We start from the raw sequence: 12,404 nt of genomic DNA, 5'->3' as shown, positions 1-12,404 counted from the left end.
TCATCAAACTCATCAAATACACAATTCAACAACTCCAAAACGCTCTGGTGGACAAGTTGTGACCTGCACATTCACCACGCTATGAAATAATAATGTTACATTATGAGACGGAGTTGTTTTCAAGGCAAATGCATAGCCAGAACTACATTCCAGACATGGCTGCTTGGCAGAGTGACTTCAAAAGTGCAAGTAGTTCCGAGTATTTGCTTCATTGGTCATAATGCTACATCAATTATACTCTTTATGATTATTATAGTGTGGTGAATGTGCAGGTCACAACTTTGAAAAGCGTTTTGAAGTTTTTGGATTGTGTATTTTGATGAGCAGTGTTGTGCTAGTTACTGAAAAATAGTAACTAGTTACAGTTACTTCATTGTCATTGTAAAACATTTATTTATTGATGTAAATGTGGTGTTATTTGAACATGGTCTATACAGATCCCAGAGGCAGCCCTGCTCTCATGAAGCTCCACTTTTAATTCAAACAAACTAATGAGACTGCCACAGTGGGGCCAGCCGGCGCTCGGCGGCAAAACTCTAAAAGCCAAAACAGCCACAGTCCAGGTGAACCTCTGCAGCGTCCGTCCCACAGCTGACCGACACAGCAACGGCTACACCAGCAACAAAACTGAGGGCCGCCGCCCTCAGCAGACGAATCTCCGCTTGCCCCGATAGCATTAGCTCGGCGGCTAACTGTGCGGACGGTGGCGGCCCTCATTGTTGTTGCGGTGTAGCCTTACTGTACGTTCACACCAAAAGCTTCCAAAGCGTCAAAAACGCTCGAGGGTGGGCGTCAGACAAGACAGCTCCCAAAACTGCAAATATTTTCAGCCGCTTTGGCCGCTCGTCACGTGACTGACGTCAAAGTTCGATCGCGCTGGTCATTGGGGAGCCGAAATACAAAAAAAAGAAAAAAAAGGCAGCCGACGGACATCTCTATTCTGACAGGCTGCCGCCGGTTGCCGCTTAACCGCGTCATAGCTAATTACCCTAAAGTTAAACCTGGCTCAACTTCTCATCTGGTGACGCTTTGGACGCTTTGGAAGCGCGGCGACGCCTGTTGACGCTTTGGACGCTCAGTGTCGCCAGCGCGGTGTCGCCAGCGCGGCGACGCCTGTTGACGCTTTGGACGCTCAGTGTCGCCAGGCTCTCATTGAAGCGCACTGATGCGATGAGCTATGACGCGGTTAAGCGGCAACCGGCGGCAGCCTGTCAGAATAGAGATGTCCGTTGGCTGCCTTTTTTTTTTCTTTTTTTGTATTTCGGCTCCCCAATGACCAGCGCGAACGAACTGTGACGCCAGTCACGTGACAAGCGGCCAAAGCGGCTGAAAATATTTGCCGTTTTGGGAGCTGTCTTGTCTGACGCCCACCCTCGAGCGTTTTTGACGCTTTGGAAGCTTTTGGTGTGAATGCACAGTAAAGTTAACCATGGTTCAACTTCTCATCTGGTGACGCTTTGGAAGCTTTGGACGCTTTGGAAGCTTTGGACGCTTTGGAAGCGCGGCGACGCCTGTTGACGCTTTGGACGCTTGGTGTCGCCAGGCTCTCATTGAAAATGAATTGACTTCCGGCGTTTTTGACGCTTTGGAAGCTTTTGGTGTGAACGCACAGTTAGGCTCCCGTTGCTGTGGTGGGGAGCTGTACCGTTCACCTCCATTGTGTTCACTGAGCAGCTCGCGTCTCTGCCCTGCTGAAACAACATGCACCGACAATTATGAACCTACTTCACTGTAGCAAGGATTACGGCAATAGGCGAATTGGCCAAAAAAAAAAGTTGAACTATCCCTTTAACAACAATCCACACTTGACATAAAGAAAACACCAAGCCTGTGTTTTTGTAATGAAAACTGGTTGCTACTGAACCACTGTCCACGGAGGGGGTCCAGCCCTTGTAAGTGGGTGGTGTGGGAGCCTCTGTGCCTGCGGAGGGCGCTGTCGGGCACGTGTTTGTGGCCGGCTGCTGCCTGCTGGTCATATGACAGCTGCTGCCTGCGTCCCACTTCCCCTCCTCCGCTGCCTGGAAAACGCCACATCTGACAGGGAGGGAGAGCCGAGACAGAAGCGCAGGGCAGCGTGAACACCGAGCTCAAGATGCTGGCGCTCATAAACCGGCTGCTGGACTGGTTCAGGTCTCTGTTCTGGAAGGAGGAGATGGAGCTGACGCTGGTCGGCCTCCAGTACTCGGGGAAAACTACATTTGTTAACGTGATCGCTGTAAGTCTCAGCTGCTGCTGCTGCTGCTGCTGCTGCTGCTGCTGCTAGCCACCTGGCTAGGGGCAGTGCTGCTGCTAATACCACTACATTACCGCTAATAATGGGATAATAGCTACCGAGCTAGGGCTGTGTTGTTGTGGCTCCAAAAAACTGACTTAACGCATCAGCATCCACACAAACACACACAAACACACACACACACACACACACACACACTTGAAACTGAATCCGTGTCACCAAGTCACCTGAGCTAGCTGCTCGTAAGCTAAGTGGTGCTTGTGTTGTGATTGTTGCATGCTAAACACACACTCACACACGTGACATAGGCAATGTTACACCAAGCTGTAACCAGGGAAATCACTGGAAAACATGTTAACCATAATGGCAAGGCAATTTTATTTGTATAGTCCGTTTACAAACAGTTTGTCTCAAAAGGCTTTACACAGCATCATATGAGGAAAAACTCCATAGAAAACCCTTTTAACAGGGAAAAATTGGAGAAACCTCAGGGTGAGCAACAGAGGAGGGATCCCTCACCCAGGACGGACAGACGTGCAATAGATGTTGTTATAGACAAGAAAACAGTTTATAACAGAGAATGTGGAAAACATGGACATGTTAACAGGAGCTGATGGTGGCAGCTTCTGGTGGGAGGGAAGGCCAGCTTAATGGGAGGACTGGGTGGCAGACTGGTTCATGGGAAGGGAGGGCAGGCCGGTCTAACAGCAGGGGAAGGGGGGCGGCGGTTGGTGCAGGGTAGGGATGTCACGATTATACATTTTCTTGGTACGATTATTGTCAGAGAAATAATCACGGTATCAATTATTATGCATTAATTAATTTCACAACACTATGAATGTATCCAATCAAATATAGTCAAAATATAATTACATTACTCATTGTTTACACAAAATATTTCAAGCATCAATTAATATAATCTCCCAGGGGAAACGTTTGAAATATCCAGGTCATAAATTGTCTGTTTTACGTTTATGTTAATCCTTTTTTTGTTTTGTTTTCATTAGAATACAAATGACATGCTAAAATTTAAATTCCTACCAATTCAATGTTACATTATGGACCAGAATCCGTGCATGTACCTTTTTTTTTGACGCACATCTACGGTACGATATGGTTCGAACGTCATCTTTTTTGGAAAGTGACAGTATTTAGGAATCTTTATGATTGATTAATTGTGGTGTTTAATACCATGATTAATTGTGAAAACAAGTAATCATGACATCCGGTGGATCTGTGTAAACACAGAAAGAGTGCGAGACACCAAGGCCAAACTACAAAGTGCAACAGATAATGACAGTTCAAAATGTGCTGAGAGGAGTAATAATAACATCACACACACACACACACACACACACTAACCTCTACTGCAAATCAAAATATAAACATGTATTCATCAAGAGCCCATGTGGTAGACCTGAAGCTCATTGGTCACTGCGTTTTAAAACTGTGTATTTTTTTTCCACATTTCTTAACAGTGTATTAACACAACTTGTCGTTGTTCTTTCTGCAGCTGTAACCAAGTCAGATTTACCTCTGTAGCTGCTTTGGATGCTTAAAATGACACGTGTGTTGTAACTCCTGCGCCTGAGGCTGAGGAGCACATCTCTGTTGGGTTTTGTGTTTGGACATTTTTTTTGTTGTGCAACTTTACAGGAGTTTCTCAAACACGGCGTTCGTGGTGGAGCAATGCTCTTGGCTAATGGCTGTAGGCAGCATGCTGTGAGAAACTTCTCTTGGGTTAATACTAGAGTTGTTATCAGTTAGTGGTGATGGTGCACATAATGCTTCCTTCCTCCTTCGCTCATCACCTCCCATCTCCAACCAATCAAATGGAGTTTTACTGGTTGCAGGTGCAGTCTGACTGCGTGTCATTGGTGCAGAGCCTTGTAGCTCGGTGCACAAGAATATTCTCTTCTGTATTTGGTGTGTTGTAAAATATAGTACATCAGCAATTCCTCACGTGTCACTGAAGACGAGACATAAATCCTCGAATTCTAATATTGTCATGTCCTCCCAAGTTTCAGGCCTGTGGCTGTTTCAACATGTTTCCCTGCACTGATAGGAATTTAGATTTAACACCACTGGAAACATATTTCTACTAAAGCGGTAACAATTGATTATCAATCAGGCACAGTAAAAGTGATCATATGTTGGTTCTAGCTTCTTGTTGCGGAGGATTTTGTACTTGTTTGTGGTTTTTTAATCATTGTGAACTGAATATCTGTTTTGGTTTGACGAACAGGTCCTCTGAAGATGTCAATGAGACTGAAGTAAATTGGGAGAAGCAGTTTCTACTGATACTAATGATTAATCGATAAAATCATCAGCAGATTGATAATTCTAAGCTGCAGGTCTGGTCTAATTCAATAAAGTATTTCTTTTTCCATTACTGTTCATGTTGAACTTCGTCACCGAACAAACATTGACATTTGAGATCCCACAGAAACAGAAGGTCTGTGCAGACAGAGCGTCTGAGGGTGTCTGAGGAGGAAGTGAGTTTTGAGGGGTTGGGACACGTCTCTTCTCCTTCCTTCGTGTTGAAGAGAGTGTGAAAAACTGTCCGGTTAGCCAGTGACTGTGTGTGTGTGAATGCTTAGCATGGGGGTGGTTCCTCCTTCTTCAGTCATAAGACCGCTGCACTAATTTCCACTTAGCTTCGTCAGGTGACTGGGCCCAGTCATGTGCTGTGCTGTGAAATGCGTGTGCGCCGGCAGACATGCAGGGAGCAGAGAGCACGCAGACGGAACATGGGGAATGCCCCTGTGCTGACTCCCACTTCCCACTGCAGTCTGCTTACAGACACAACATGTGGAGACAGTGTTTTATCATTTGGCTTGTTTGTGTAAAACTATTTATTATGTGTTTGTTTACCCTTTTTGCTTTTCCAACCAACACATGCTTTTTCATAAGATTGGACACAGCTATACAAACTCAGTTATATGACTCTACTGTAAATCAGAGGTCTTCAACAGGGGGTCTGTGACCCCTAGGGGGTCCCCAGCGGTACTGCACGGGGGTCGCCAAATATTTGGTTGTTTAGACAATTTTCTTAAATACATTTTTATGAGTTTTCTCATTTATGTTTAAAATAAATACGTCAATAACAGATGATCATGCATGATATTGGCATTGGTATCAGTTAACAAGGTCTGTTTATAAATGGCAGTGGCACGGCCCCCTACTAACTGTACCTGTACATGTTTAAAATGAAAACATGAATATGAACCTGTGTATTATGTGAATAGCTTTGTATTGAATGCACAATAACAAGGTAGGTTTATACCTGGCACTGGGGCCAGTTTATTATAAAACACAGCTTTATACATTATACAGTAGGGGGGTCCCTGCTCCATCTCTCCATCAGTTTGGGGGTTCTTGGCCTGAAAACACTGAAGACCCCTGCTCTAAATCACATCATCATTACTTTCTGTGACATATCTATAATCCCTTAACCTTTTACAATAAGGATTTTAAACTCTACTCCTTTAATCTGGTTTTGATGATAGTGAGTTTTGTATTTCAAGATGATAGTAAGTCCACCATATGAACTGATAATTACTACTACTAGGCATTTTTGCCTTTTTTTTTTTTAGTTCAAAGTCTTTATTGTCACTGTACATATACATATGAAGTTTAATTTGCCACTACTGACACAGGGCAGATCATATAGTTAAAAAATACATAAATATAGAACAGGCAAGACATATCCAGTATAACAATAAATACGTAAAGATGTCTAATAAGATAAATTAATCTATGTATGTGAGAGTGTGTGTGCATGCATTTAGATCAGAGGTCTTCAACAGGGGGTCCGTGACCCCTAGGGGGTTTTGGTTGATTATACAATTTTGTTTCCACATTTATGCTTAAATAAAAACGTCAATTGAAATAGCTTGTATTCATGATTATCATCTAATTGACAGACATTGTTGATATAAGAAGGTATATTGATAAATGACAGCGGCACGGCCACCTTACTCACTGTACCTTTAAAATAAAAACATGAATATATATATGAACCTCTGTATTGCTTGAATAGCTTAGTATTTGAATCTAGGGTATGTTTATACAAGGTGTTAGGCCCAGTTTAATATAATCCCTGCTTCATCCCTCCATTAGTTTGGGGGTCCTTGGCCTGAAAAACGTTGAAGACCCCTAATTAATCTATTGTGGATGTACATATTTTTATTAAGTTTGAAATGACTTTTGCTATTGTCTGTCCTTTCAGTCTGGGCATTTCAGTGAAGACATGATCCCTACAGTCGGGTTCAATATGAGGAAGGTCGCCAAAGGAAATGTCACCATCAAGGTGAATCTCTAATTTCTACAGTGAAATTGCCTTCAGTTTCACAGGAGGTGATTATTACATTGTTAGTGACATTTGGAAGCAGGGAGCTCATGTGCTGATGTGCCCTTATTCCTGTAGATCTGGGATATAGGAGGCCAGCCGAGGTTCAGGAGCATGTGGGAGCGCTACTGTCGGGGCGTCAATGCAATCGTGTAAGTATCCAAGGTCTGTCTTTTGACATGAATACATTAAGATGCTCATTTAAATAAAAGAAACATCCAGCTGTGCAACCGTGAGTATGCAAAACTCTATCTTACTCTCTGTTTCAATGTTGCTCACTTTTAGGTACATGGTTGATGCAGCAGATCGAGAAAAGGTGGAAGCATCAAGAAATGAGCTTCATAATTTATTAGACAAACCTCAGTTGCAAGGAATTCCTGTAAGTCTGTTCCCAGAAACCGCTTTGAACTTTTTGGCGTTACCTCTGCAACAGTAATGCAGAATGCTGTGTGGGTTCTGTCAGCATTTTCTTGTTGCAGTTGCAGATTTCAGTTACCATTGTCGTTTTTTTTTTTGTAGGTTCTGGTGCTCGGCAACAAAAGGGATCTTCCCAGTGCTCTAGATGAAAAGCAGCTCATTGAGAAAATGTAAGTGTCAAAAATGGTACAAAGTTCTTGACATATTTAATTGTAACACAACCAAACATACAGTATAGTTGTGTAATTTAAAAAAAAATCATAACTGCACCAGAGATTCATAAAAATGATCCTGTTTACAGGACAAATAATTTGGGATTTATTATTTATTTATTTTTATCTTTCTTGTCTCTTCATATTACAACTTTTCTCGCTTTGTGTCTTTTAATCCCACACCAGTTGAACTAGTTTTATGCTCATACTGTTGACGGTTGAATTTCTTTGTTAAACTGCAGCTGTGTTAAAGCAGAAGTAAGTGATATATTTGTGTTAATATAAGTCTTAAATAGTTCTATCTTCCGACAGCAATCACTTACATAGAGTGTTTGGTCTGAAACACGGGTCTGTCAGTCACTCTGCTCTGCTCTGAGCCGAGGAGAAAACATTTATCGTATCCTACAGTTTTTATCCAATGAGGAGAGAGAACGGCATGCAGGGCTGTGTGTGCAGCCAAGGGACGCCGTGAATGTGGTGACGTAGCGACGAGGACTGTTATGGTGCGTTCAAGGAAACTCGTATTTTTCCGACCGTGAAGTGGTACTAGTTCGATCTGGTACGAGTTCACAGGTCGGAAGTTACGAGTGGCCGTTATAGTGACTTTCACCGGTAAAACAGGTCGGAGAAACACGAGTGGGTTGCCTGAAACGCTACAAAGTCGTAAGTTGTGACTTGAAGCTGTAATTTACGATTTCAAAAGCCTGCCTGGAACGCAGCATTAGCGAAAACGACCGGACCACTTACTTCTGCTTTAAGTCTTACTTAAAAGGATAGTTCACCCAAAATTCAAATTTCACTCATTATCTACTCACCCTCATGTCGACTAAGGGCTGGGAGAAGTTTCAGAGTTATCCGTGCCTTCTCTCAGTTACAGCGGGGCTCGGCGCAGCACTGCATGTCCATATAATGGTTGTGAATGGTTCTCACTTTTCTTCGTCCAAAAAGACACACCAAAAAAACATCCAAATACCTCCATACTGCTCGTCTGTAATGTCCCTCTTGTATTGAAGCCCCAACATGAGAAATTGTTCCGAAAAAAATTAAATAAGTCTATATTTTAAGCTTGTTTGGAGCGGAAGTTCCCAGTGTCTCAGTTCACTGCTTTGCCTGTGTCAGTGCAAATCTCGCGCGATTTGCACTGACACCCAGTTCACGGCTCCGCAAATTGCGCGAGATTCCAGCAGAGCAACACTGGGAGCTTCCGCTACAAACAAGCTTAAAACATAGACTTATTTAATTTTTTTCGGAACAATTTCTCATGTTGGGGCTTCAATAGAGGGACATTACAGACCAGCACTATGGAGGTATTTGGATGTTTTTTTTTGTGTGTCTTTTGGGACGAAGAAAAGTGAGGCCCATTCACAACCGTCATATGGACATGCAGTGCTGCGCCGAGCCCCCCTGTAACTCAGAGAAGCCACGAAGGACTCTGAAACTTCTCCCAGCCCTTAGTCCACATGAGGGTGAGTAGATAATGAGTGAAATTTGAATTTTGGGTGAACTATCCCGAGGCTCTGTCTCCTTCAGCTGTCAAGTTAGGAACATGTGCATCAGAGTTTTGTGAAGCTATACACAGAAAGCTGCACATGAATGAATTAGACAATGACTCCAGATGCATGCTTATATTTGTTCATGCATTTTTTCCTCTTAATAGGAATCTGGCAGCTATTCAGGACAGAGAGATATGCTGCTATTCAATTTCCTGCAAAGAGAAAGACAACATTGGTAGGTTGGAATAAATCACTGCAGCTTTTCCTGTGGGAACAGAGTGGAACATCCTCCTCACTTTTCAAAATTGTTTTATTGAAAAGTAAATTGAAAAATGCAATTTTTTAAATTATGTGCTCAAAATAATAAGCTTAACAAGTAGCAGTGAGTGATTTACAGACTTTTTCTTCAGGTTTTTGCTCTCAGGCCACATACAGTCCCAACCTGTATCCAAGCTGCTTACACTACTTTAGGCTTAATTTTTATTTCATGAAAAGATGCTAAGATTGATCAGCAACATGACATCAAGATAATGTTCTATCTAATGTGCGTCATACTCTTTTCGACAGGCCCTGGTGAGTTTTCTTGTAAAGTTATGGTTAGGCTAGCCCAGGTATTACTCATAAAAATTCTGCATATAAACCCTTAAGGTCTTTGCAAAGCCGATTCTTAAAAAAAAAAAAAAAAGCCAAACCTCCAGCACTGTTTTCTAGCCTTCACTGCTCTACCTCGGTTAGTGGATTCATCATATATTGGCATGTTACTGCCACCTGTTGATCATCTGGATTATGAACTAAGGCAGAGGACTGCTGGAGTTCAGATGTGATGTTGAATGAGTTAGTAAATGAGTGAAACAGTCATTTACACAGAATAGAATTAATTTTTTCATTTATTTAGATAAATTGTATTTAATTGTTTTAAAATAAACATATACTGTATGTTTAAGAGCAAAGTTAGACATGTACATTTTATAAACACAACATAAATAAGAACGAGACCTAAATAATCAGAATGAATGAATGAATGTATTTATTTAAAACAGGGACAATGCACAAAAAACATTAATCTTGTAAAACAAGAAGAGATGCTTTGAGCCAGGTTATAGCAACAATTGCTAATTTCCGCCTGTAGTCCCTGGGCAGAGTCAGATTTATTGCCTGGTAGTTACAACTTAGTTATACAGCTATGAGAAATTTGTTTTGGTGATGGGTAAAGAAAACAGGCAAGGTGGATGACAGCAGCACAAGACAACAGAAGGCTACGCATAAGAATATTATATATACAGTATATAACATATCATAGGAATATACAAAGTATACAATGTAAACATTATGTACATGTCAGTGCAGATGTTCATGGTGGGCCTTCAGCAGTCCATGGTCATGTCAGATCCTGGAGGTGGTGACGGATGGGTGGCAGAGTGTGTGTGGGTGGGTGGGGGCACGTGTGTGTGGTGCAGAGTAGTTAATGGTTCCTGGTCAGTGGAGAGGAAGTTGTTTTTGTGCTGTGAGGTTTTGGTCATGATGGACTACTTCCTCCTGCCAGAGGGGAGCTTCTCATCTCAAATCTAAGGAATAAAATTTCACCAGGGAGAATAAAATTGCTAAGCAATATAATCTATGTTTAGCAATTTTATTTAATTTCTCTCTCTCTCTGTGATGGTATACTACTTTAAAATAAATGCGGTTCAGTGTTGCTACAACAGTTTGTACCAATAATGTTTGTTGCAAGTCACAAATGTCTTAATCATGAGTGGACTGTCAGACTGACTCTGAGCTTCTCTTGATTCCAGATATCACGCTTCAGTGGCTCATCCAGCACTCTAAATCGCGGAGGAGCTGAAACTGCAGGAGCTGTTTTGCCAGCTGTGTTTGCCATGTTACTGTCATGCCACACCTTCATCACTCTGCGATGATGTACAGTTGTATCTTCAGCTCACATGTTGTACTGTTCTGCCTGTGTCATACAAAGCCCCCCCTACCCCCTGCCCCCCTTCACTTTGTGAGAATTTCACAAACCCTGACAATGCACTACTAAAAATGAATTTCTGGTACCAAATTTTTAGGAATGTAATTGGCATTATATACGTCATGTGAAGCTGTACTTTAACCCGGAGCGAGAACCGACTCTCACCCTTCAGGCATTACCCAGTTGATGATACCCAGCGGTTTGTAGAACTAATCATGGGTACAGAACTACACACTCTTCAAGGAGGGTTTCTTCTGTCAAAACAGGCCTTGCATAATGGCAACTGTCATTAACTCTTCACACAGTCGGATCATGATGCCAGGAGATGGCTGATGTGGACATGCAGGTTTTCACTTTTGTGTTTAGCTCTGCTCTGATGACTGTCACCCTTAGCTCAATCAGGTTTTCTCCTTTCAAAGACATGTCTGTTTTAGAAAAAATGTGCATTGAAGCACATCAATTTGAGCAGGTCTGTACAAATATCAAGCTAATATGATTTTTACTGGTGTGAGATGTGCGTGTATGAGTATATGATTCTATTTAAAGTCTGAATGTACTAAAAGTAAAGCTGTACGGGGTTGTGTGGTTCATATCGGCCTCTGTTTGTAAGTTGCCTCAGTGGAATGATGTCCTTTGTGCTGCCTCTATGCTGACAGAGTGGCAGAATTTAAAGTGCCTTGTGCAATGTCTCTCACCTCTGAAGCAAAGCAGCATGCAAGGTGTGCCCACCTGGGTAGACTAAAAACACACCACTTCAATACATTCAAGAAATAAAAAGGCATGCTTTTTAATTTAGACAGTTGTCCTGTTATTTGTACCTCACCTTTCTGAACCACTCACAGAAGAATAACAGTCAGTGTTGGGAAAAAGTATTCAAATAGGACACCATAATATAAAGACAAAGCCCTGCACACGTACACAGGTGTTTTGAATTACCTGGCTGATTACACCTGGGTTGTGCTTGTTCATGGGCTTTTACCTGTGCTCATGTATTCATAACACACAACAGAGAAGTCAGTCAGGTTCAGGTTGTGTATACAGTTCTGAGAGGTGGTCTGATGAAGTGGAAATACTTGTGCAGGTGGAACATTTGTATTCATAAAGTGCACTTAATGCAAAAATGTTAATATGTAGTATAAATTAAAATCTAAATAATTTAAATCTAAAATAATAATAATAATGCATAAACAAATTTGATTTATACATAAAATTGCTTTGTACACCTTTTCCACAAGTGGTGCATTGTGCATGAAAGTGATTGGAGGGATTTCAGATCTGTGTTATACATGCACAGATGTGGCCTTATTACACCTATCATCTTGTATTAACAGGGAGTCTGTAGCTTTGAGTTGAGTGGCACTGTCTGCAGTAAACCTCCCTCATGAAATACCAAGTAGGCCTACTTTTATCAGTAGTCAAAGTTCACCACCACTGTCTAGTGAGTAGTGTTGTAGTAGGACCGGTCTTGGTCCAAATGGACCACATTCTCAAGGTCTTGGTCGAGCTGGACTCGAGAGATTTTTCCTGAAGATATTTCTTTTAAATCGCAAATGTCTCTCTGTCGTTCACTCACTTTGGTTTACAGTATGTAATTTAATTCAATAACTTGTGTATGCTTGTGTAGTAATCACCTGTAGTAGCCTAACCACCTGCAAAACTTGGTTGCACCAGTGTCAACAGTAGAAGAATTTAGCAGGTTTTTTTTGCTGTGTTCTTCTGTTCAATCCAAACT

At 41.9% G+C, this 12,404-nt stretch overlaps 1 protein-coding gene across 1 annotated transcript; it reads left to right on the top strand.

The window, feature by feature from the left end:
- The first annotated feature begins 2,030 nt into the window (after positions 1-2,030).
- Positions 2,031-11,467, top strand: arl8ba (ADP-ribosylation factor-like 8Ba). Its single transcript, XM_085777393.1, has 7 exons — positions 2,031-2,215; positions 6,465-6,545; positions 6,663-6,736; positions 6,870-6,963; positions 7,104-7,171; positions 8,871-8,941; positions 10,497-11,467. The coding sequence occupies exons 1-7, from the start codon at positions 2,093-2,095 to the stop codon at positions 10,544-10,546; spliced, it is 561 nt and encodes a 186-aa protein (XP_085633519.1). The 5' UTR covers positions 2,031-2,092; the 3' UTR covers positions 10,547-11,467.
- The last annotated feature ends 937 nt before the right edge of the window (positions 11,468-12,404 follow it).

The sequence above is a fragment of the Trachurus japonicus genome, chromosome 5 (genome assembly GCF_045865225.1).
Source record: "Trachurus japonicus isolate A0001 chromosome 5, Traja_1.0".
Classification (NCBI taxonomy): domain Eukaryota; kingdom Metazoa; phylum Chordata; class Actinopteri; order Carangiformes; family Carangidae; genus Trachurus; species Trachurus japonicus.
This window is presented reverse-complemented; position numbering and strand designations above follow the sequence as displayed.